This window comes from Coffea arabica, chromosome 2e (genome assembly GCF_036785885.1).
Source record: "Coffea arabica cultivar ET-39 chromosome 2e, Coffea Arabica ET-39 HiFi, whole genome shotgun sequence".
In the NCBI taxonomy this organism is placed as follows: domain Eukaryota; kingdom Viridiplantae; phylum Streptophyta; class Magnoliopsida; order Gentianales; family Rubiaceae; genus Coffea; species Coffea arabica.
The window spans coordinates 13,766,355-13,793,300 of NC_092313.1; the positions used below are offsets into that span (position 1 = coordinate 13,766,355).

General features: G+C 34.8%; 2 protein-coding genes across 2 annotated transcripts; one reads left to right on the forward strand and one right to left on the reverse strand.

The window, feature by feature from the left end:
• Positions 1–5,362: 5,362 nt before the first annotated feature.
• LOC113731095 (uncharacterized) lies at positions 5,363–17,139 on the forward strand. The gene is made up of 7 exons (XM_027256161.2): positions 5,363–6,300; positions 13,261–13,332; positions 13,669–13,740; positions 13,939–14,010; positions 14,278–16,263; positions 16,376–16,713; positions 16,808–17,139. Exons 1-7 carry the CDS (start codon positions 5,379–5,381, stop codon positions 16,823–16,825), a joined length of 3,480 nt encoding a protein of 1,159 aa, XP_027111962.2. The 5' UTR covers positions 5,363–5,378; the 3' UTR covers positions 16,826–17,139.
• A 7,421-nt stretch (positions 17,140–24,560) lies between these two features.
• LOC113728616 (receptor kinase-like protein Xa21) lies at positions 24,561–26,736 on the reverse strand. The gene is made up of 3 exons (XM_027253002.1): positions 26,612–26,736; positions 24,980–25,482; positions 24,561–24,856 (listed from the first exon to the last, which is right to left on the reverse strand). Exons 1-3 carry the CDS (start codon positions 26,734–26,736, stop codon positions 24,561–24,563), a joined length of 924 nt encoding a protein of 307 aa, XP_027108803.1.
• Positions 26,737–26,946: the final 210 nt, after the last annotated feature.

Consider the following 26,946-nt stretch of genomic DNA (forward strand, 5'->3'; position numbering starts at 1 on the left):
AATGCCGTTTCTCCCTCTCCTTGACAGCTTCTTTAGCAATCCTCCACTTCCCCTTTTTTCAACAGTACTTTTTTTTTCTCTTATAACGTACGACTTATGACGTACGATATATGCAAATCATCATGTTCTATGCTTTTACACTTAATGAAAAATGCTGAACTTTATTCTCATGCTAAACAAGCAATAGAGTAAAGATAAGACAAGAATTCAATTTCTAGCTAAATAGCTTTAAATCTCAGCAGTACCTTTATATAAATCTAAATAAATATTCGTACTATTTTCGTGAAGCGATTGTACCTTTTATTTATTCATGTATATTTATGTTTAACTGCGTACATAAAATTATTAACCGACAAATATTTTTGTTCTATGACTCCATATATTTAAGAGGGCATGTTTTATATTTATCCCAACGCGCAACGCGCGTTTTATGCCTCCTAGTTGATAAAAAAAAGGGGTGAGCACTTGTTAAAATGTAATTCAGGAGTTGGATTTTAGAAAGATAACATTAATGAAAAAATGCATAAATGCAATGGAAAGTAGTAATTGTTAATATTTGTATATATATGGTAAATTGAGTAGAATTTAGGTGTGTTAACGAGTATCGAACAGACTCTTGTTAGAAAAACCCCCAAAAAAAAAGAAAAGAAAAGCTGTAACTTCATCTTCGTCGTTTTCCTGAATCACCATCGTCATTGCAAACAGTACCGTAGGCAAGAATTTGGGGAAGTTTGAGCCTTTGAGGTGACCACAATTGCAAAAGGGATACTTTGCATTTAGTCCTGCAACTTTGTTCTTCTCCCCCCCCCCCCCCCCCCCCAGAAAAAACACCCCTCTCTCTCCCCTTCAAATATTAGAGTTGCAATTATTCGGCTGGACACTGGTGGAAATTGGAAAACCGGCCGGAATCGATCGTTATCCCAAGCAAGTTTTCTACTGACTAAGCCAGAGCAACAATTCCTGGAAAAAGCAAAATATTGAGAATAATAATCCAGTACGTTGAAATGGCCTGATGCAAATGTTGTTTCATAATCAGGACGCTTGATTCCCTTATGTTAGTGCTAATGAAATCACTGTAACCTTGTTAACCAACATATATTTAATAGGACTAAGCAAATTTTACTTTGGTTGGCATTCCAGCCTATTCTAATTATTTGGGATGGAAAATGAAACAGACAGTCAAATCGTGGATTATGCAAGTACGATCAAAATTGTGGAATTTAATATTTCAATTGCTATTCATTTCATATAGTAAGTGAACTACACAAATAACTCTTTCTCTATTTAAAAATCCTACACTTCACCTAAAAGTTCTGCTGACACTAGCTCATGAACCTTGATTCTTTTTTTTCCTTTTTCATTCTATTTTTTGAATTTTTTTTTAACTTTTCGACAAGTGGTTTTCTGGAACCATCAACTTCCCGAGTTGGGGTGGTTACTTCAACAACCCATATGTTTTTGAGGTTTTTTTCATTAAGTTTTTCAAGTCATCTTTTTCCTCTCAAGGAATAATTGATTTAAAAGTCTTTTGAGGTATATTTTGGCCAGTTAGACTGACAAAATTGTAGGGCATCCATGTTTAACTTTGTGATTGGTACGTTTTGGTTATGTTCAAATTTGCACTAATTAACAACAATTCAAAAAGATGCTACAAGACTGTTTTACCAAGATCTATTAATGTTAAACCAAATTAGTAACATAATCAAGAATTAATTATAGATTGTCATCACATTTTTCATAGTAAAACATGGAATTCAAAATAGCACCTTTATATATCTCTAATTTTTATTGATTATCAACATATTTTTCCCTTATAATTCATCTAGAATGATTTTTTTAAATTCCTATTAATCTTAGATGTTGGCTCCACCACTAATTGATAGCTCCAACTCCCATCTCGGTTTTGACATGGTCTCGTGAGCAGAAAGATTACACACTCATTTGATTTGATTGGTTTGAATCAATCAGGATAAGCACAAAGTAATGGAACCGTCGCTATGGACGTTTAATGTAGATGTTTACAGGATAAGCCAATTGATCTAATTGATCTAGGAATAGGTCCTTCAAATCTATTAAATGCAAGGGAAAGATCAATCACATCTTGCATACCTCCAATTGTACTAGGGATGATCCCTGAAATTTGATTCATAGAAACATTTAACAGTGTTGCAGCCTTTAAACTTCCGATTTCTGAGGGAAGAGAGCCACTCAAATAGTTTGAAGACAAATCAAGATGCAAGAGATCACCGAGGCTCCCTCAGCTTGAAGGTACAGCAGAGTTAAATTTGTTGGAACTTAGATAAATGTATCTTAGAGATGTAATGTTCCCTAAGCATGCTGGCACCGTGCAGATAACTTTTGTACATAGAATTAGGCTATAGCAGTAAATAGTTGTATTTTGTATGGCAGGTTGAATTTCGGGTTCATCTTGGTTATTGCCAATTGCTACAGATGTACATGGCAGGAAGATTTAAAAGTTAGTAAGCACAAAATTTTAATTATTTTGATTCTAGATAGGGTGATGTTATGTCCCGATTTTGGGATGTGACAACACATATAATGGCTTCTTTTCTTCTAAATTCTCTTGTTCATTGCACGAATGAGGAGAGAGTTATCTTGGCTGAAAATTTTTGAAGGCTTTTTTGAACTGAAATGGAAAAGTGAATTAAAAAGGATCAAGTGATGATATTCCATCCAACTTGCTTGGGAATCCATCAATGGTTGTCAATTAATCAAAATTATGAAATTATGAAGATGAAATGTGTTTTGACTTGAAGAACAAAATTAGTCCAAACCCCAAACATTCGGAATCAAAAGTGCAATTTTCCCTTCATGATAGAAATGATACACCATGAAGGCCTAAACTGGTTTCTATCAAATATGGTTTACTTTTGTCATAGGTTGTAAATTATTTTCGTTGAAGTGGTAATATAAAAATCTTCTATTATGCTTGAATAACAAATTGATTGTCGAAAAATGTTTTTGATTTCTTCCACAAAATTCTGTAGTTTCCCAGCTTGCAACAAGTTGAACTTCAAAAAGCCAAATTGAATACATTTATTCCACCAGCTAAACAAATGCGCTTACTATCATTACAATACAAGTATTATAGAGATTAAATACTTGGCCTTTGTGGTTTCACAGAACTTGAACTGTAACAGAGTATATTTAATATCAAAACAAGCCAATGTTCCACATATCATATACCAACCAATGAATATTAAGCACAAATAAGTAAAATCGATGTATATAAAAGGCAATGCTCAAAAGCTTTATGCGTAATAGAATTTTTTTCAGCATATATATTTGCTACAAAATAAAAAGTCTAACTATATGAAACAGAAGCTGACTTGTCTTGCACGGTGGACACCCGCTAACCTTGATGCTATAGTCTCTGAAGACTATTCTAATGTACCGAATAGCGACCTGATATTGTGCGAAGTTCTAACCCAACAAGATGTTTAAAGAAGACTTGACGGTGGCCCTTCGCCGCCCCGGTCCCTTAGGGTAGGGCTGTAATCGAGTCGAATCGAGCGCGAGTATTGCTATACTCGAGCTCAATTCGACAGTAGAGATATATTGCTCGACTTCGAGCGAGTAGCAGAAATGGAGTTCGCACTCGAACATGAAAAATTGCTCGAAAACTCTAGATCGATTCGATTTCTTGTGAGTATGACTCGAGCTCGAGATTCTTGTCCACTTCTAGAATTATTTTTTCCTCTCAAATTATTTTTTTCCTTGTGAAATGACTATATGACCTATAAATATTTTAAAGCTATAGCCAACATTTTGGTAATTTAGACAACTCCAAGCCTAAAAGAGTAAAATTGTAATAACTAAATATATAATTTTTAATTAATTAATTAGTGCTCGTTAAGGCTCGACGAGCCATCGAGCTTGACAAATTAATACTCGAACTCGGCTTGATATATTAACGAGCTACTCGAGCTCGACTCGCACTCAGCTTTGCTTTTGACCGAACTACTCGCGAGCTGCTCGCGAGGAGCTCGGTTCGTTTATATCCCTACCTTAGGTTCCGTCCTTACCGGCGTGTTTAAAAAGCACGTTATTCACACCTTATTTACACACACTAATTTGTTTGCATCATCGACACATTTTTCAATTACCTTTTTATCTCATATACATCACATCAAAAAAGTGCTACATTTTTTCACAAAATTATCTCAAATAATTTACAATCAAAACACGTAATTTTGAACTTGGTTAGAAATAAATGTAATGAGCTTTTTCCAATGTGGTGAAACTTTTAAAGTAATGACGACTAGATATGAAAGTGTTGAAAATATGCTTGAATTTTCTAAAAAGCAGTGACAAAAACCAAATTAATGAGAAAAACTCGTATTTAGAATGGGTATGTAAAAGTCATCCTTACATTTGATTTGCATTTTGGCAGAGCGTATATATATATATATATATATATATATATATATAGAAAAAGTAATATTATGATACTTTATTGGAACAAGTATTTGTCCGATTAAAAAGATGATAGGAGTTAAAAGAATAGTTCATAAAATATTTTTCAAATAGTAGCTGATCAAACAAATATAATTTGCAAAAAATTGTTTGTTCATGATATACCACAAACTAGTTAATTTACGTTTTTAATAAAATCTGAGCAATCATATCATCTGTACTATAATGCTCGGATAACAAATTGATTGCCCAAAAAATGTTTTTGATTTCTTCCACAGGATTATATAGTTTCTAAGCTTGCAATGACTTGAAATTCAAAAGGAGTTAAAAGCAACGTCATCAATCAAAATTGAAGGATATAATAAATTGGAAGAGAAGGTCTAGAGCTCACTTTCAGGGGAGACTTCAGAGACGACCGGAGGTAAGATAATGAGCTGCATCTTCCCCGATATTGAGACTACTTAATAATTTGAAGCATTAATGTTCTACCCACCTTGGATACACAAATAATTTGAAAGCCGTATTCAATTTTAATTCACATATTTTGCTAGAAAGTGACCCTACGGAATGATAGACATCTATGCTAGTTGGTCATAGCTACGTCTATCTCGATTCGATGCATAGAGCCGATGATTTGATTTCATATGAACTAGATGGTATAATAAAAAGATCTTGCAAAGTTTCGTGCAGAAGCAAATATTTTAGCTAAAAAAAAAAATACTTTGAAAACTTTAAAACATTTAAGGGATGAAAATGAAAATTTCACAATCTATCTTGGGACGATGACTCCTATTGATGTTATCATAGTTAATTGATGTTCCCCACCTCCACGTGTGTGTTACTGTGTCATGAAGACTTCCACGCTCGTCTTCAGTATATATGATTTTGCTGCTGACACTAATTCATGCGAGTTTCAGTCAAAAAAAATCTCAACTTGATCAATGAGCAAGGCCATGGGCAAAATTCACTACCTTTTCTTGATAAATTTTAGCTTAGTTTCGTTAGCCATGATGGCTGCCGGCAACAGTAATGTTACAACGGATCAATTAGCGCTTCTTGCGCTAAGAGATCGCATGATCAATTCAGAGCCTCGAGAAATCTTGGCAAAAAACTGGTCCATTACCTCCTCCGTCTGTGATTGGATAGGGGTCACCTGCGGGTCTCGACACCGCCGAGTGACTGCCTTGAATATCTCAAAGATGAACCTTACTGGTACCTTACCTCCTCAACTTGGGAACCTGTCCTTTCTGGTTTCCCTTAACATTAGCAGGAACAATTTCCATGGAGAGTTGCCCCCTGAGTTAGTTCACTTGCGCAGATTGAGATACCTTAATTTTAGGACCAACAATCTCAGTGGAGAGCTTCCCTCCTGGTTTGGTTACTTACACAAACTCCAATTCCTGTCTCTCGGAAACAATAGCTTTTCGGGTTCTATCCCGCCTTCCATCTCTAACATGTCAAAATTGGAGACGCTATGTCTGTCTTTCAATTCCATTGAGGGGACCGTTCCAACAGAATTTCAGAATCTTCATAATTTGAAGACTTTGGTTGTTGAGAATAATCCGCTTTCCGGTCCTTTGCCTCTCCATGTATTCAACATTTCCTCACTGGAAAACATTGCCTTCTGGAATAACAACCTATATGGCATTCTTCCGGACGACATCTGTCAGCGCCTTAAGAAACTTACATGGCTTAATCTAGCGTACAACAATTTGATCGGTCGAATACCTTCAACGGTGTCTCAGTGTTCACTGCTTCGGTATCTTTCCTTGTCTGGGAACCATTTCACTGGACCGATACCCATGGGAATTGGGAACCTGACAATGCTGGAGCAAATACACCTGCAGATGAACAATTTAACAGGTAAAATGCATTAGTGACTGCTTTCATTCCTATCTTTTAAGTATAGATTAAGCTTATGTTTCTGTTCTTGTATATGCTTCATAGATATCTAGTAAGCTTATGCTTCTGTTCTTCTCTATGGAGGTTTCATAGAAACATAATAACTATACCAACATTTGTCCTTTTTTTTTTTTTTTTGCGGTTTTGATAGGCAGTGATGTGAAAGCCCAGCCTCTCTCTATTAGTCTAGATTAGTCTAGATGCAAGTTACATTTCTAGAATCTTCCCGAAGGAAATCAGCACCGCCTTAATTGTGGTAACTTAGTGCATGTATAAATGGACGGCAAGTGTTTAGTACAAGTGTAAGGTAATTTTATGAGTTTTAAATTGGTGTCTTAGTTTAGAGTATAATTGTTAGGAGTTCTAGTTATTTTGGTATAGTGCGTGTCGTGTATAAATTATGATTATTATTTGTGGATTTCATTTTGGATTTTGGGATTCACATACGCCCACATAAACATTCACGTTTATGCACGAGCGTGCATATTTTCTTTGGTAAATTACATTTACCTCTTTTGAGGTTTGATTAAATAACGTATCAGATCCTAAGGTTTGTCAAATAGATTTATAACATAAACACTCTTTTCGCATGGGTCTTAACCCTTTAACATTACAGGCCTTCATCAAATCCACTTTTATGACAAATCTTGGCTTTCCTCTGATATTCTCTTACCAATTCATGCATTAAAAGAACACTATCTGCTAAAGCAACATCAATTGTTGGAAGGGGAGATCGATGTCTGCCTTTCACAAAAGCATTTTGAGTAGTTGAAATGAACGTGGGAAGCACGTTCTTCAATCTAACAGCAAGCATTGCAGCAATACACTCGTATAAGTGTATTAAAGTAGGAAATAGATCTATAGTCCTTCATATGCATAGCATCCTTCACCTTTGGAATCAAAGTACAGAAGTACTGTTTAGGGGATAGAACATATAACATTGTTCAAAACAGAACTTTATAGCATCTGCAATCTCCCTTCCAATTGTATCCCCGCTGCCTTTAAAGAATTCGCTGGCTTATCAATCTGGTCCAGGTGATTTCCCATTCTTCAAGCCAGGTGTTTGCAATTGTTGTTTCTACTCATCAGAGATAATAGGAGAGATCATCTCTAATAGATACCTTGATTTTAGAACTAAAAAGATTCTTATAATATTGAACTGCTATTTCCTTCATCAACTCATAATCAGTTACTCTTTCTCCAGCATCTGTGATTACGGACAGGATTTTATTTCTAGCAATATTGCTCTTCATTTTTCTAGAGAAAAAAATAGTATTTCTGTCCTCCATATTTAGTCACTGAATTCGAGATTTTTCTTTGAAAAATTGCTCCTCAGCTATCACTAGTATTGCAAACTTATTAGTTGCTGACTTACACTTCTAGATCAGCTCACTATTTCTAGGTTCTGATTGGAAAGCAACATGAATGCTATCCAATTGAGCCTTCTTTTGCAGCATTCTGGCACTGGTACTACTGAAGTGCTTTTTATTCAAGAGTTTGAGCTCAACTTTCAATTTTCTAGGCTTTTCACACACTTTTGAGTGGATTACCAACAACAACAAGTGACCAAGAAGCCCTTAGCACATCACTAAACTGCTCATGCTTCAACCAAAAACTGTGAAATTTAAAGGGCTTGGGACCAAAGTCTATAGTATCTACAGTTCTGACAGAAACTTGAGAGTGATCAGACACATTTGGAGGCAAAAATTCAACTTTCATTCCTAGAAGAGGAGTACCATGCATCATTTGCAAACACCCTATCAAATTTACTATATATTTTAACTCCATCATCTATCAAACTACACCAAATATAATATAGTCCTATACTAGGAACTTCATCTACATCCATCGTCTCAATAAAGGTATTAAACTCCTCTCTTTACCTAAAGTCAAAATCATAACCACCAAATTTATCCTCAGCAGATCTTAGAGCATTGAAATCTCCAAGGATCGCCCAAGGATTACCACCTATTTGCTGGTTCAACTCCATCAAATACTTCATAAAGGTCTTCTATCTGCAGGTTTATTCATACCATATACCATAGTTACCATAAAAGGGATCTTTAAGGTCACAACTTGTACTAAGCAAGTGATTGCTTCATGGTGCATTTTAAAAAGTTGCCACTGCACATTTGTCCCATTTCACCAAAACAAGACTCTACCAGCAGTATTACTAGTAGCACTATGAAAATAGCTCCATCCAGGCATACATCTTTGCATCACATTATCTATGTTATGCATTTTGACTTTATTCTCAAAAATGCCAATACTATCCACATGTAATTCAGATATTAGTTTTTACATAGCTATTTGTTTTACAAGTATATTGAGACCTCTAATATTCCAACATATGACTTTATGATGAGATAGGCATCTTGTTACACTTTCCCTTCCGCCTCTGCTTCAACTTTACACTTTTTGAACTTTTTGCAGTAATATTACTATCAATATCCTCTCAACTCGATAAAGAAGAATAACTATTTGCAATTAGTAGAGCAATCTCAATACCATTGATAGGAATTGACTTTCCCATCATATCAGCAACTGGCTCACTACAACCACTCTCAGGGATCATGTTACTATTCTCTTTTGGTAATGCCATTTCCAATATTTTATGATCCATCACATCTTTCCCTTTGTCATGATTCTGTTCAAGCTCCATAATAGACTTGCCAGCCTTTGCAACAATCATTCTTTTTTCTTCTTGGATAGTAGGTTTACTGTTCTTTACACCAACCATTGTCTCTTCTTTCTGTTTGGGCATCCATTTTTTAATCACCTGGGGAACTGACAGACATTTATTTGCCTAATGTCCAAAACTCCAACAGTGGTTACAACTGGATAATACCCACTCATACTCCACTTGCTAATAATCCTTCCTCCAAAATTCATTGACAAATGGGATGCTCGTAGGTCTTGCTGTCTTTATATCTAATTCAACACAGACCTTAGCAAATCCAACTCTTGTTTGAGCTGCGGTATGATGAGCAGTATATAGTGGTTTTCCCACAACACTAGCTAGTTTGCTAAGAACACTAGGGGTATAACAGTGCAATTTGCCAGTTTCAAACTAGGAAATCGAATCCAAATGGGCACAGTGGAATAGATATCCTTAGACAGATCAAAATCCAGACTCCAAGGCTTTAAGAAAAGCATTTTACTACCCCATAGCCAGGGTGATTGCTCGAGTACCTCATTTTTACTAGCCTCGTCAGAGAAGTTAAACACAAAGATCCCCTGCTTAGCACAGAAAATTTCCATTTTTCCCAAGTGGTTCCACTTCGTATCAACAAATTTTTTGATTACAGAGAAAGGAGGCAAAGTTCCCACCATAAACCCAACTACTGCATATTTCCATTTGTTGATGCCTTCAAGTACATCATCCAGATCCAATTTTACCAGAGACAAATGCTCATTAGCAGTCTTTTCCAGAGGATCAAAATTAAGATGCATACCTCTGTAAGAAGACTTGGATTTGACAACTTGCACACACAAATCTCTTGTCAACAGATCCCTTTGTTTTCCTGCACTAGATTCCCCACAATCCACCTATCGCAAACCTTGCGCTTCAACTAGAGTTGGAAATTCATTATCGTCCTTCCCTTTCATAACCATTAGCAAATTTCGCCCATTCCCAACATCAGGCCATTGAATTCGCTTGGAAGGAACCATTGCATGTCTTCCTTTCGCTGAATTAGTATGCAAAATAGGCACTAGTTCTGAAAAAGGAGCCATAAGTGTCTAGTTCAAAGATCCCACCAGATCACGCAAAACAAGATGAAACAAAGAAATTTGACCGAGGAAAAGTAATCGGGGAAGTAGACGCTCACAAACCACTGTAAAAAAACTACCCCATTGAAGCAGGAGAGCTCCAACAATAGCAGGAAGAAGCAGCGTGCACGTTGGTAAGTGGTAACTCTCCTTGGCGCACGTTTTGACTTTATTAATTTTGCTACTAACAGTATCACTGTGATTCTAACTTCTAAGGTTAAAAATATCAGTTGTTTCTCCCATTTTTAAAATTTTGTAATATTTTCAACCCAATCAAAATATATGATTAAACCACTTATTCTAGTGAAAGGAAAATAATTTCTTTCTAACAATGCCGTTTGTTACACTATTATTTTACACAGTTACAATTATATTAATTAAGACTTGAAAACAAAAACAAAAAACATGAAGATGCAAGTCTGCTATGATAAATTATGGCAACTAAAAACATAAGCAGCATATTCATTTAATCCGCAAACAATTAATAAAAGTTCATTTAAGATATTCTCAAGCTACAAAAGTAATTTTTTTTCTTTGGGATTTGTCTATTTGGTGGTCTAAGATCACATAACAAGTTGTAGATTTTTTTTTTTTTGGCGAAAGGAATGGACCCAAAAATTTTGCAATTTAGGGGGTCAGTTTTGTTTTTAGAACTTTAATATTGGGCTTATCTTCATTTTTTAATATGCTCATAGAGTACCAAATAAAAGAAATCTTTCCTTTTATGTACTATGTTTTGAGTAAATTTAAGAAATTTTATAGACTGTTTAGTGTCCATACTTTTTATTTCTCCAACTCGATGGCTTGAAAATTAGAAAGAAGAGAAACTATTCATAATCATATTTAAAATTCATTTGAGATGTTTTCAAGGTGCAAAAAAGTTATTTTATTCATCTTTGCAGTATTTTCAAATGCTTTTTATGCATTTCATAAAATATTCAGAAGTTGAACTTTTTTTTATATTTTTTGTCCATATTATTACCAAAAAATATTAAAGGATCTCTCAACTTGGTTAAGAAATATTTCTATTAAATTACCACATTAGTCAAGTTTTCAAATGTTAAGGAATTTTTAATTAGTTTATCATAACAATAACGTAGCAGGTTCAGTTGGTAAGATGCTTTACCTATAAGTCGAAAACCATTATTGATCCTTGTTGAGAAGAAAATAGTTTATCTTGGTGAGTTAGGGACCACAAAAAAAGAGTAACTTTGGAATGATGAATTGGTACTTTTTTATAATTAGTTTTTTAATCATATATTCTTGCTTTGATTGAAAATGCTACAAAAAATTTGAGGTTCACTTTCTCACGAAAAGCCGACTGAAAGCCGAATCTAGTGGTTGTGTGAGAATAGAAATCCGTTAGATTGGAGACTTGCAGCCTAGGAGCATCAATCAGACTTCATGAGTTGGGTTTTGACAAGTCCAAATTTGATTTGGGGGAGAAATGGATTGAGTGGTTTGGAGAAGGGTGTGTGAGTGAAAGGTTTCGATTCTCCCACTTACACTAAAAAAAAAAAAAAAAAAGAAGGTCTAAACTCGACTTAGAAAATAAATAGGATTTTTGGGCTTTTAAACTTTTGAGTTTGGGCTTGAATTAGAAGGTTCAAGTTTAGCTCATACTTTAATATGAGGTTCGAGTTCAAATCAGACTTGATCCAATCTCCAATCTCACAATTAAATATATATAATGTATAATTAATATTTATGAATTAATATAGATTTATATATAATGTATTAATATTTTACATTATAGTATGTATAATTATATATTACATATATCATTTACTATACAATTATATATTTTATATATAGTTATAAATATGCAAGAGCCAAATCTTAATTGGGTTTGAGTCTAGTAAAATTCAAACTCGACTCATATTCGATTCGGGCATATTATTTAGACCTAAACTCTGCTCGATTTTATTAAATATACGCCTCATTGACCTTTTTCGGGGCAAACGGGTCGAAGTTGGACTAATCCAACTCTATTGATTGTCCAAAGTAAGACAAAAGGAAGATGCTACTGTAGGGTCTTGGAACGGCGGTCGTGGGACCATGGGACGATACCGTGTCAGGCCTCTAAGTCTTTAGAGCTCAATTTAGTAATTTTAGAATAAAAAGAAAAAGAATTGAGAACAAAATTAAGTAGAGTAATAGAAAGAGGAAGAAAGCACAAAGCAGTTGATTGATTCAGGATAGAGAAAGAAATGAGGACTAATTCTATTTTGATTACAATCGATATCCCGTTACACTAACGGATTTGGGCCCTCAGAAATCAAGTTCAAATTAGCTGTGTAAACCCAATAACATTTGGCGTAGATTGATACAATTTTGGTGTGATCATGATTTTTGCACAAATTTTAGTTGCATAAATCACAAACTCAAAATTTATACCAAAGTTGTACCAATTTATAGATGTTGCAAGAATTACATTGGACAATAAATCAACATGTAAGATCCAAAATCCTAACGGATTTGAACTCCTCTGTACAAGCAACCGATCACTAATGGCCAATTGGCAAACTAGACTTACTAATTGAAACTACAACTTAATGATACAAAATGCAAGTAAAATAATAAGAAACAACAATTGCCTTGTGCTCTTGTCATACATTTTAGGTTTTCGTATACTTGTCCAGCTATTATTTCTTGAATAGTTTTTTATTTGATACCTTCTTCTCTTTTTTTTTTTGGTGTAAATCCTTGTTGAATTTTAGTAATGTCTCACTAGTTTTTGGCAAAATAGAAATTGGTTCCTTTTCCTTGATTTAATGGAGCACTCATTTTTAGGAATTCAATAGGAAAAAGCTCTTATCTAATTTTCTTTGTTAATTTAGTGATTTATGCTTAAAAATAGAATTTAGTGCGTTAAATGAGTAGGGAAAAATCAGTTTTGTATTCATTGGGTACTTTTTTGTATTCAATAGTTCTGTTAGTTGGATTTAAACAGTGTGATAGACAAGCATGACCGTAAAATGGCCAAACCTGATCTATGTTCGGTTAAATCGTCCCCTGCTATGTTATAAACATTCTATATATAATCATTTTCAATTAATGCATTTGGAGAATTCAATTATCTCCTTAGCGTTGTTATTATATACTTCCATTACAAGTCAATTCAAACTCATAAAAGTTGCAATTTTACAGGTGCAATTCCAAATGAAATAGGGAATCTTACTATGTTGAAGATTTTAAATTTTCGCGACAACAAGTTGACAGGTATGCCTTTGCTCCTAATGACAAGTTCTTGATTGCTTAAACCATAGGCAAAGCTCGGCATGCGATTGGATTTATGCTTAAAAATCAGTTTTGTATTCATTGGGTACTTTTTTGTATTCAATAGTTCTGTTAGTTGGATTTAAACACTGTGATCGACAAGCATGACCGTAAAACCTGATCTATGTTCGGTTAAATCTGCCCCTGCTATGTTATAGACATTCTATATATAATCATTTTCAATTAATGCATTTGGAGAATTCAATTATCTCCTTAGCGTTGTTATTATATACTTTCATTACAAGTCAATTCAAACTCATAAAAGTTGCAATTTTGCAGGTGCAATTCCAAATGAAATAGGGAATCTTACTATGTTGACGATTTTAACTTTTCGCGACAACAAGTTGACAGGTATGCCTTTGCTCCTAATGACAAGTTCTTGATTGCTTAAACCATAGGCAAAGCTCGGCATGCGATTGGATTTATAGGATAAAAGGATCACGACTATTTCCAATTAATGCATTTGGAAAGTTAAAATCTCATCATTGTTTGTTACTACATTGTTTCATTACAAGTCAAATCAAACTCATAAAAATAGCAATTTTGCAGGTGTAATTCCAGCTGAAATAGGGAATTTACTTATGTTGACGGCTTTAGACTTTCATAACAACAAATTGACAGGTATGTCTTCGTTCCTAGTGACAAGGTCTCAATTGCGTGGACTGTCTTTAAAACTCCACATCAGTTTGATCTATAGGATAACTTAGGCCTATGTTCAAAGAGGTTAGTTTTAAAGCCTTGCTGGAAGGATTTGGGAAGACCTATAACTTTCTATTATTCTAAAAGATTTTTTTTTTAAATTTAAATTTTAGAACCTTGCTAGGCATCGCCAAGGGAAAGTTGCCGATTGTATGCTAACGCAAAAGCAGTTCAATTACCATATTACAGGTGGAATACCCGAAAATATTGGGAACCTTCACAGATTGGAGGAGCTTTATTTATACAACAATACACTATCGGGTTCCATACCGGCAGCAATTTTTAACATTTCATCTCTCCAACATATTGAACTTAATCAGAACAAATTCTCAGGACCTATTCCTTTGACAGCGAGTAATAAGCTAAGCAATTTGGAGTCTCTTCTTCTTGATGACAATTACTTGAGCGGAGTTATACCTAGCACCATCTCAAATGCTACTAAGCTAGTTTTTTTGGGGCTTTACAATAATGAGCTCACAGGTTCAATCCCCACCTCTTTAGGAAGTTTAAGAAATCTAAAATTTCTAGGCTTGGCTCGCAACAAGCTGTCAAGTCAATCCTCAGAATTGAGCATTTTCACTTTCTTGACGAGTTGCAGAACTTTGACATATTTAGTGTTGGATAATAATCCTCTAAATGGTTTTCTACCAGCTTCCTTTTCTAACTATTCGACTTCACTTGAAGCCATAAGCGCAAACAGTTGTAAAATCAAAGGAAACATCCCAGATGGAATCAGCAATTTGAGCAGTTTAGTGCTACTAGAATTTTCAGGTAATGAATTGATTGGATCTGTCCCAAGAACTATGCATAGTCTGCCAAATCTTCAGGTGCTGTACTTGGGCTCCAATCAAATAAAAGATGTCTTGGACATTTTCTGTGGATTACATAGTTTGGGGTTGTTAGACTTGAGCCAAAATCAAATTTTTGGTAGTATCCCAGAATGCTTAGGAAATATGACAAATTTGAGAGAGCTTTACTTGGACACCAATAGGTTGACTTCTATGATACCTGCTACCCTATTGAGCATGAAAGATCTCCAAATTCTCAAACTTTCATCAAATTTCTTAAGTGGATCACTACCTCTAGAGATCGGGAACCTCAAAGCAACGTACAGTTTGGATCTCTCGTCTAATCAATTGTCAGGCATCATTCCTACTACAATTGGGATGCTACAAGTTTTACAGAACCTTTCATTGGCGAGAAATAATTTGCAGGGCTCCATACCAGAATCATTTAGCCATATGGTCAGCTTGGAATTCTTGGACCTTTCACACAATAATCTCTCTGGTGTGATACCCAAGTCAATGGAGGCACTCAAATCTCTTAAGGAATGCAATGTTTCTTTTAATAGATTAAGTGGCGAAATTCCTAGAGATGGTCCCTTCAGAAACTTTACAGGTCAATTGTTCATGAACAATGAAGGACTCTGTGGTGACCCAAGGCTTAGTGTTCCACCATGTCAGAGTAATTCAATTAGAAGATCAAGCAAAAGAAAGGTGCTTCTACTTGTCATTAGTGTGTCAGGGATTGCAGCAATACTGATAATAGCAATTGGAGCATTATTGAATCTAAGGTGGCTAAAGAAACCAAAGAGTGGATCAGAGTTGATGTCAATGGCAAAATATGATAGATTTTCATACTATGACCTTTTGCGCTCAACTGATAACTACAATGAAAGCAATTTGCTTGGAGAAGGGAGCTATGGTTCTGTTTACAAAGGGATCCTAAGCGATGGCACTGTTGTGGCTATCAAGGTATTCAACTTGCTAGTGGAAGATTCATTAAAAAGCTTTGATAGAGAATGCGAGGCACTAAAGAGTTTACGCCATCGAAATCTTACAAAAGTGGTCAGCTGCTGCTCTAACCCTGATTTTAAAGCCTTGGTACTCAAATACATGCCCAATGGGAGTCTTGAGAAGTGGTTGTACTCTCACAACCATTTTTTAGATATGTTTCAAAGAGTAAACATAATGATTGATGTTGCTTGTGCATTGGAATATCTCCATTATGGTTGTGATACTCCTGTGGTACATTGTGACTTGAAGCCCAGTAATATCTTGCTTGATGAAGATATGGCTGCTCATGTAAGTGATTTTGGTATAGCAAAAATGTTTGGCCAAGGAGAAAGTATTTTGTATACCAACACCCTCGCAACGCTGGGATACATTGCACCAGGTTAAGCATTTAGCTTTTGCTGTCTACATTTTCTTTATTTCTACGATGCTGTTCATCTGTTGTTAATCTTTTAACTAATTCTATTATTCTGACTATTGTAATCTTACGACAGAGTATGGATCCGAGGGGATGGTTTCAACAAGAATCGATGTATACAGTTTTGGAATAGTTTTGATTGAAACTTTTTCCAGGATGAAGCCTAGTGATGAAATGTTTTCAGGAGATTTAAGCCTTAAAAGCTGGGTAGAAGATTGTCTTCCTGATGCACTTCAAGTCGTTGATGCGAACTTAATAAGGCCAGAGGATGAGCATTTCACTCACAAGCTGAAGTGTGTTTTATTGATCATGAATTTGGCTCTAAACTGCTGTAGAGAATCTCCAGGAGAAAGGATGAACATGAAAGATGTTTTAGCAAATTTGAAGAAGATTAAACACCAGCTTCTTATGACAGTAAGTGCTTAGCAATTTTGTGCAAATTTTATCTTTCAATATAGGAAGTTACTTTCCTTATTTGTTTGCACTCATGGTCTACTATTTCTTGTAGCCAACTCTCAGACCTTGAGTGGATCAGATACAATGTTTTGACCAGATCAAACAGATATTGCTATATAATTCAAAAGCTTGATTATTTTGAAGGCTCAAGAGTTATGTACTTGATTCCATAGGTGTCATTATATATGCCGAATTTGGACTTTCAGTTTTGGGGCATAATAGATAATTGGTTTTATTTTGCTTTCTTTGAATTTTGACCAAGTTCTTGGTTACTTTTTATGTGGACCTGATTATGTATCTTTTAGCCTTATCATGTATTAAGATTGCAATAAATGTTTCGTTTCTACAAATGAATGCATCAGGTTGCTTCGGTTCCTCTCTAAACTACAGAAAGAGTAGTAGCTGTCATTTGTTCTTCTTCCTTTACAACAATTATATCCTACAAGCCGTTTAAAAGAGTTAAGTGAAAGCATGGCTTTTGTTGGCAACTGTCACTTCCCTTTGTTCTACATCACCAGTCTTTTGGGATTCTTTGAATCATCACATATCAGAACTTTAATATCCTTACCTAATTTGAGTTGTCCATTTATACGCGGAACGAAAATTGTGAGAATATAAAACTCTATTGGACTTGGGGTGTGGAACGGAAACAGAGATGTGCAAGTATGAAGTATCTGAGAATTGGTGAAGCATTTTTATAAAGAATGTACTTAATCAAGCTTCAGCTATCAGCCTTTAATGCACCATTTTAATTTAAAGAATGGTTAAGTATTGACTGTACTGAGGACACTGATATAATAGTTACTAGCTAGAGATAATAACAACGTCCTTCTTGTTGGAGTCTTTTGATCTTATGGACTTTCTGCCAGCATCCTTTGATTTTTTATTTTTTTTTTGTTTTAACAAAAAAAAAGTCAAGTCTAATAGAATTCATGTAGATAATATTAAAGTGAAACATTGCAATTCTTGACATAGAGATTAGTTAAAAAGTTTCCAAGACTGGGGTGGTAGAGCTACCTCAAAGGAAAAGTCTATTGACATGTGAGGCAAGTAAAGAAGAACATGCTTCCACTTACCAGGAAGTTTCTAGCAAAAGTCGTCCTAGACCTAAATATATGTCCTTTCAAACTATTTACTTGTACACAATATAAACAAGCTCAGTTGGCACAGATTCTCTGTTTGGTTTTTTTTTTTTTTTTTTTTTTTTTGTTGCAAGGTAGAATTCTTATAACTAATCTAGGGAGGAGGGGGACTCGATGTAAGTAGAGACTCTATCGAAAAAAACCAATTAAAGTCGTCACATATTGTGACAAAATTTTGGTGGGAGATCAAGGGTTCACCCTTAACCTCCCACGCCACCGGGACTTTATAGTCTTGGTGGTGACCACCGGGCCAAAGGTCGGGTGGCAGATTCTCTGTTTGGTTATGCTAAGTTGTTTAGGGAACTGAAGTGAACCAGTGTTACCAAAAAGAGAACTTTATCTTGATTAAATTCAATAAATAACATACCAAGAAAAAATGTACGAGTAAAGGGGAGAATTATATACATGCATTAGAGGACAACATTTGTTAGTTGTTTTACAAGAGAAGAAACAAAGTCTACAACCACTTAGCTCATATAAAATCAAAAGATCAGTTATGATGTTATCACTGTTAGCCTAAATTATTTGCACCTATATTTGGTCTAAATGTGGGAATATTTACTATGACATCAAGCTATATCACTCTAAATTTCTCTTATGCGTACTATTTTTGGGGCTTTTGTTAGCTCTTAATGTGGAGAATTTTTTTTTATTTTTATTTTTTTTTAAAGTGAAGTTAGAACATCTCCAATCAGTATCCTCTAGCCACTGGCCATTTGGTCCAGTGGTCATCACCTTTTTTGGTGAACCCCTGACCTCCCTCAAAAATTTGTCACAATATGTGGCTGGTCTTAGTTGACCATCTCCCTTTGCCCATTCCCCCTAGATTAGGCTAGATTAGGTTATAGGACATCTACCGTTACAGACAAAAAAAAAAAAAAATAGTATCCTCTCCTCAGGTTACTCTGCTGAGCACTTGAAAGGTAATTCCATTATTGATGGCGTGCACTTTTACTCTATTGGATTCTCTTCAAATTAGCTTAATTTCTTTTAGGTGGGTTCTTTATTTTGTATGGAAGTAGACTCAATAAGGAACCACGTTAAATTTTTGCATTGTTTATTTTTATATTAGTGATTTGTTTATTATTAAATTATTGTGTACTTAATTTTTCAATAGTGATTTATTCCGCATTTGAAACCCAATAAACTGGTACTAGAGTGGGGTTCATGATTGAATCTTGATTGACTATTGGCATCAGAGGTCTGAATCCCATCAAACTAAATTTTTTTCCTTCTATTCAAAAGGATGCTGTTATTTCGAGATCTACCAAAACGTTTTATTAAGTGGCAAGGAAAATGATTTACAGGCATTGGTGCTCTATTAGGACTTCGAACTGTCAACTACAAAAAATCAAATCTAGAAAGCAGAGTTTTAAAACTGAACCTTAATCTTCTCTAGAGCTGCAAGAGCATCTTTCATGCCGATCCTTTCTTTAGGAGATTCTGCAGTGCAATGCATAGCCAATTCCATAACTAAAGAAACACACTCCAATTTTCCTGTGAAGTTCCCTTCATTTGGCTTTAGTAAGTTAGCATCCAGAACTTCATTTATACACTATGCGGCATGGAGTCTTTTATCCAGAGTTTTGAGACTCGAATTTCCTGTAAACTTTTCATCACTGGGCTTTGTTCTCGTAAAAGTTTCCATCAACATGATTCCAAACTATAAACATCACACCTCCTTGATACTAGTCCTTCCAAACCATATTCTGCAGTGGTAATCCATTATATTTAAAGAATCAATTACATGACCTCTGTTGCAAAGGACCTGAAGCAAAATTGGAATTTAAAAGAATTGAAGAGTTAGTTTTAGACTTTACCCGGTGCAATATAACCAAAGGTGGCTAGGGTTCTTGTGTAGACGATGCTGTCGTCTTTATCCATCAATTTCGCGATGCTAAAGTCGGTTACATGAGCAACCATTTCTGCATCTAGCAGGACATTACTAGGCTTCAAATGGCAATGAATCACTGGTATGGTATCAAGTAGCCATTATGAAAATAATCAATTGCACGCGCCACATCTATCATTCTGTTTAATCTCTGCATTATATCCAAGAAATAGTTGTGGGAATACAACCACTTTTCAAGACTACCATCAGGCATGAATTCAAGAACTAGAGCTTTGAAATCATTATTATAGCAACTGCCAAGTACTTTTGGGAGATTTCGATGGCGAACGTTGCGAAACACTTCACATTCTCTTTCGAAACTCCCTAGTGAAATTTTCACTTGTAAATTGAGCATTTTAACCGCCACTAGCATCCCATCTTTTAAAATCCCTTTGTAGAAAAATCCACAACTCCCTGTGCCAAGCAAATTGCTTTCCTCATAACCATGAGTTGCTTGTAAAAGCTCATAATATGAAATCCTTTGCACAGTTCTGATCTCCAATATCCCTTCAGTCCTACCTACCTCAGTTTTGTTTCGATACATTAGAAATACTATTGTTAAGGTTATAGCCATTAATGCTGCTCCAATACCAGAGGTAATGAATATTACATGAGATGTTTTCTTCCTGGTTGACTTGTGATCTATGGAAGTGCTGCAAGGAGGAACAAGAAATCTTGTACTACCACATAGACCTCCATTAGACATGAATGATTGACTCGTGAAGTTTTTGAAAGGGCCATCAGATGGAATTTCACCCCATAAATTGTTTAAAGAAAGATTGACGTAACTGAGAAATTGAAGTGCCACCAAGGACTTTGGGATTAGACCTGAAAGATTATTATTGGATAAGTCCAAGAACACCAAATTTGACAAGTCACCCATCGAGTCTGGAATAGATCCTTGTAGCTTATTTTCTGCCAAAGAAAGTGTCAATAGCATTTGCAGACCTCCAGTTGAGCTCGGAATGTTTAAATTGCATAGGGCACCAACCGCTTTTGGAATTGAACCTGTGAAAATACAATGAACTTGTGACAAAAATTTGCAAGAACTCGAGTCATTAATAATTAATTGAAAAGCACGTATCATTCATCCATCGACTTACTCATTTCTATAACAGAGTTGATGACTAAAGTTATACCTACCTCTAAAATTGTGGTCACCAAGATATAATAATTCTAGTGTCGTCAAGTTCCAAATTTCTTTTGGAATGAGCCCACCAAAGTTGTTGTAGGACAAGAAGTATTTCAAGTCGTGAACACCGAGATAAGCTAGATGGTATTTGGCCACTTAACTTATTCGAAGACAAACTAAGCTTTTTCAGTTTTGTAAGATTGAGACATACATCAGTAGGCAGATTTCCAAACGGGCTATGTCCAAGCGCTATAGTTTCTGGCGTTGATATGTTGAAGACTGAAGATGGTATGGAGTCATTAAGTTGGTTGGTTTCAATGTCTACATACTTCAGGCTATGAAGATTTCCAATCTCCTCTGGAATGATTCCTTGAATGGAGTTGGATGATAGAATCAAGTTTTCAAGCTTTAAAAGGTTGAAGAGAGAATGAGGGATCAAACGTGTAAAATTATTCTTTTTCAGATTCAAGTATTTGAGGCAGGTTAAGAAGCTAAACCAGGAAGGAATTTGTCCAGTGAAGTTATTGAAACTTAAATTGATCACCCGAAGTCTGTGCAAATAAACAATCTCCTGAGGCAGACTTCCCTGGAATTTGTTGCCACTCAAATCCAGAGTAACCAGAAATGAAAGGTTTCCAAGTTGTCGAGGAATGGTGCCTGTAAGACCCATGTTTGAAATATTTAAGGCAGTCACCCTGTGATGGCGAGAACTGCACGTAACTCCATTCCAGATGCATGTAGATGCAGAAGTAGTTCAATTGGTTTTCAGAAGATTGCGAGGGTCTGCAGTGAGATGGGATTTTAAGGCGAGAAGAGCAGATTGATCAGTGGTGATGTCGTTTGCTGCAATGATTGAGCAAGTTGTCAAACAAAGTATCAACAAATGATGAATCAAAAGGCATGTTTTGTGAGTTTTCTTCATGATCAAATTGTAATTTCAGACCAGAAGGCTATACTTTCTTGGATGAGAGCAGAGGTCAACTTAATATGATTGGCCTGGAGACAAAGGAGCAAATTTTTTTCGGATCCTTGACCAATTATATCCGATTTGTTGTAATTTAATTTCTGTAAACTAAGTCAATATTGTTGGGTACTAGTTAAATATTTAATGCCTGGTTTTTTAGTCCAAGTCATTACTGCAATTTATTTGAACAGATTCGACAATTATGCCCTGATACTTTAGCCAGGTTTTGCTATAGTCAATCATGTTTGAAATTTAATATATGCGCAACCTTATGATTTCAAAGCTTAGGTACTCTCACACCAATTATACCGTCCTTATATCTCTAAGAGCACCTCCATCTCTATGGTTAGTGAAAACTGACCTTTTTTTTTGCCAAAAAAAGAAAAAGAAGTTAAGGAAAATTGAAATTTTAATCCTCAATGTTTAGTGTGTGAACCAAATTGAACTCTGATCCTTGGTCATAGGACATGTAGTCCCTAACATATTCAATTTTGGCCGAACTTATTCCCCAATGTTTTAATTTGAACAAATATAGTCCCTAAAATATTTAATTTGGCAAAATTTGTCCCCGGTGTTGCATTGAAAAGTTGCAGGACGTCACCAAAAATGTATTTAAAAAACAGCAGAATCCGTTGAATTACAAGAACTAAATGAGATTATATAAGAAGCACAAAGGTTGAAAAAATTTAGAAACCGTAAAATAAGTGTAATAGTACTAAATTCTGTCCAAATGAAGACAATGATAGATTTGGCAGATTTACTGAATTCATAAATCATGTGATGTGCTCCGTTTGTTTATTTGTATACTTTCTTATAATCATGGATTAAGTAATATAAAATATACAATAATCAAGTTTTGGTTGTTAAACTTATTTTGTTTTATTTACAAGGTGTAATAATAAGTCTAGGACCTGAAACAATAATCTAGTTTTAGGGCATTTTCTAAAGTTGTAAAATGTGTTTTTCTCTTCATAAGTGTAAATTTTATTTACAAATACTATGCAAAATAGAAAATAGTGTATTTATTTTATATTTTTTGTAATTTTTGTTTTTTTCCTATAGTATTTATCATTCTAATAGCTTTTTATGTAATTATCATAACTTTTTATGAGATTTTTATGCAACATGGCAGACAATTGAATACTTTTGGGCTACATTTCTCTAGGTCAAGACATTCGAGATCAATTCGGCCAAACTATGTATTTTTGCTTTGGCCCAAATATTGGGGATTAATTTGGTTCAGATCCTGTACATTGAGAACTAAAATGCATTTTTGCCATTAGTGTTTGAAGTCATAATTAAAACTTGAAAAGAATAAATTAGGATTTACACATGGTACAATAGAAAATGAAACTTGAGAAATTGCTTAAACTCCCAAATACAAATATCATCATCTAAAGTTATATAGGAACTTATGCAAAGCAGTATAGAATGAAGCCATAGTAGGAGTTTTGGGGTACTATTCCCATTTCCACTCTAAAAGAGAATATGTTGAAATTAACAGAATAACTAATGATAAAAGTAAAATTAACACGGAGGACCAAAAGTTGTAATTCATGGAATTAGAAAAGGCACCATTTTTTGTCTGGGAAGTCATTATTTTATCCAATAATTGTTATTGCCATTTTCATGGGGCTCCATTAGGTTTAGGTATTTTAAAAAAAGGCAAATAAAATATATTTCCCCAAGGACAGATTTACACTGCCCCCCCTTCCCCTAAACATTTTAAAATCTTTGTTTTGTACCCCAGGTTTTAACATAAAAAATTCATAATATCATACTTCTTGTCCCCTCAAAATTTTTTCATGTTTATTAATGAAACTTTTTCGAGAATGAAGCCTAGTAATGAAATGTCTTAAAATGAATTTGGATTAAAGATTCCATTCAAATTTTTTCAAAAACAAAAAAAAAAAAAAAAGATTCCTTTCAAATGAATACGGCCAGAGGAAGAGTATTTCACTGACAAGCTGGAGTGCATTTTATTGATCTTTATATTAACTTTAAACTGATGTAGAAAGTGTCCGAGTGAAGGATCAACATGAAACAAGTTATAGCTGACCTGAAGAAGATTAAACCAGGGAGAGGTTTAATGCTTTCCTGATGATCAACTACTCTAAAGATAGTTGATTATAAATAAAGTAATACAGATTGCCAAAAGATTTTGATTTGGGATTCACAAGAATATTTTATTGCATGTAAGGAATTCTTTGGTTAAATACTAGCTTCTATAACCCTATAATTAGTCAAAAGACATTAATTTCATATCAATGTTCGAGCTATTTCTACAATTTTACTTTTTTTTTTTTTCTAGGAAGCTGGTAGATACATCTATTGCAAGTTTGGACCCAAAAGCTCCCAACTGTTGGGCATGAAAATTAGAACTACTAGAAACTAAGTCCATTTTGGCAAAGACTTCAAATTTGTCAATTATGATTATAGCCCTTGTGTAACTATTACAGGCGTTGTTTTCAATTGAATTAAAAGTCTAATGTGATACATTATTATAAGTTCAAGTAACAAAATGCTTTACAAGAAATTTTAAGGAAGAAATGATGAATTCTAACAGTTCATAAACAACTGTAGAAGTTCTACCATTGACCGGAGATTATGATTCAGTGCATTCTATCAATTCATAACAGTTTAGATTTGATATTGTTCATTTCTCTAAGCACTGTCTCAATATTGCATGCTCCTCTCTCTTGGGGATTCTCTTGAGCAATTTAGAGCTATTTCCATGATAAACGATATGCAATCCAGCTTTTCTGCAAAGTGTTCTTCATCCTCCTGCAACAAGTTGGCATCTATAATCTGATATAGAGCATTAGGCATAGAACTTTGCACCAAGTCCTTCAAGCTTGAATTGCCGTTGAATCTTGCATCATTAGGCTTTGTCCTTGTGAAGACTTCCATCAGCATGATTCCATAACTATAAACATCACATTTTGTCGATACGAGTCCTTCCAATCCATATTCTGCAAAGAATGCCAGGTTTAAACAGAGATTCACCAAAAAAAAAAAAAAAAGATGTAAAATTTTGAAGGTAAATTAATTACAGAAAACAGTACTTAACATATATGTTCAAGAAATCTACTAACCTGGTGCTACATAACCAAATGTAGCTATCGTTGCAGTGTGTGTAATACCATCTTCCTGATTCAACAGCTTTGCAATCCCAAAATTACTTACATGTGCAATCATATCTTGATCAAGCAAGACATTACTAGGCTTCAGATCACAATGAACGACTGGGGTTGAATAACCATTATGGAGATAATGCAATGCGCATGCCACATCAATCATTATGTTTAATCTTTGTTTCATATCTAGAAAACAGCTTGGAGAATGCAACCATTTCGCAAGACTTCCATTTGGCATTAATTCAAGCACCAAAGCCTTAAAATCATTGTTAGAGCAACCGCTGATGACCTTGGTTAGATTTCGATGGCGAAGGTTCCGTAGTACTTCACATTCTGTGTCTAAACTCTCGAGTGCCCTTTCAAGTTGTACATGGAATACTTTTACAGCAACTTTTCTCCCGTCATTAAGAGTACCACAGTAGACCGATCCAAATCCCCCAGTACCGAGCAAAGTGCCTTCACTATAGCAATTGATTACACATTCATATAGATGAAGAGTGCGCTTGATAAAATTAAAATCTGAAATCTAAAGTTTGAATTTTGAATCTATTAAATTAGTGAATTATTAAGTATTGAAATATTAACATTTGAACATATTTGAATTAATTAATAAGTGTACAGTTTATCACTTATTTTTTAGAATAAATTATGTCTAGGCAATTCAAAGCCGCTTCCATCATTAAGATGCTGAATTGGGTTTGAACATATTAAAGTTTGAACCAATTAAATTTAAATACTAAATTGGATTATCAAATAGGACCGAAATCTATGTATGTATAATATTAGTTTACTGCAGTTTCACGTTTTTCTATTTAAATGCTGTTTGAGCTTTTTAGTTGTTCTTAGTATCTTGGGTTCAATTCTAATTTTCTCTTTTTTCAATGTGAATTTCATATTGGAAATTGAATAATCTTTTCTTAGTTTTCTAATTATGCTTGTTTTTTTGGATTAATTGATATTGCTTATATAAATATCATGTATTCCACTTTGCTAATCTTTTTATAGGGGAAAAACTAAAATCAGGCCAAAATTGGAGGCTCAGAGGGCCCCCCCCCCCCTCTTTTTTTCCCTTCTGCATAGAGGGTTGGAGGCAGAGCATCAATTTTTGATGCAACCCCAATGGATAGGAAGTGTACCCTTTCCCCATGCTATTCTTGACCGCGTCAGTTTTTAATTTGCTCTCGTCGTTGTCAAGGGAGAAGTATTTACAAAAATATATAAAAAAAGGAAGAAGGATTAAACACAATTTTCAAACTCGAACTATTTCTTTCGAGTCAAGTGTGGAATTTTTGTCAGCCACCGTAACATGGTTGTTTCTATTTGGTGCGCTGAAAGCAGTAACATTATGTCAAAGTGTTCTTTGAACGCTTTCCATACAATTGCAAGTATTCTTTCATTTTCCATCACGAATCAAGTCTTAATTCTTGGGAAAATTTCTCTACGCATCCCGGCAAAATGGTGCAAGAAAGCCACTATTTTACTACGGTAGCAATCGGCCAATAGTCTGTGTCGACAACTTTGTCCTGCTGAAGTATTTTGGTGCCGAGTTGGGGTGTTCAAAAGAAATGGATCGTTAGCAATTAAACACACAATCTCCAGACAAATTTTTCTGCTAATGCTTTCTGTACAAACACATAGTACTCTGAACTTCGTCCTAACACACCCTTAAGGAGAATCCAGACTGTTGGTTCGAGGGAAAGAGAATTGGACGACATTACTTCCTATATATTCCAAGCCAAGCAGAGTACATTAATTCTGTCATTTACTGGCACCATGAAGAAGTTAGAGATATTCTTAGATTTCCACCTAGCTGCCATTTTGAATGAACTTTATTACCAAGTTCATCTAGGCGGATTGGACTGACAAAATAGTGAATGATGTAAATAGGACATGCGTCTCCTAAAACTAAAAATTGCACAATTATT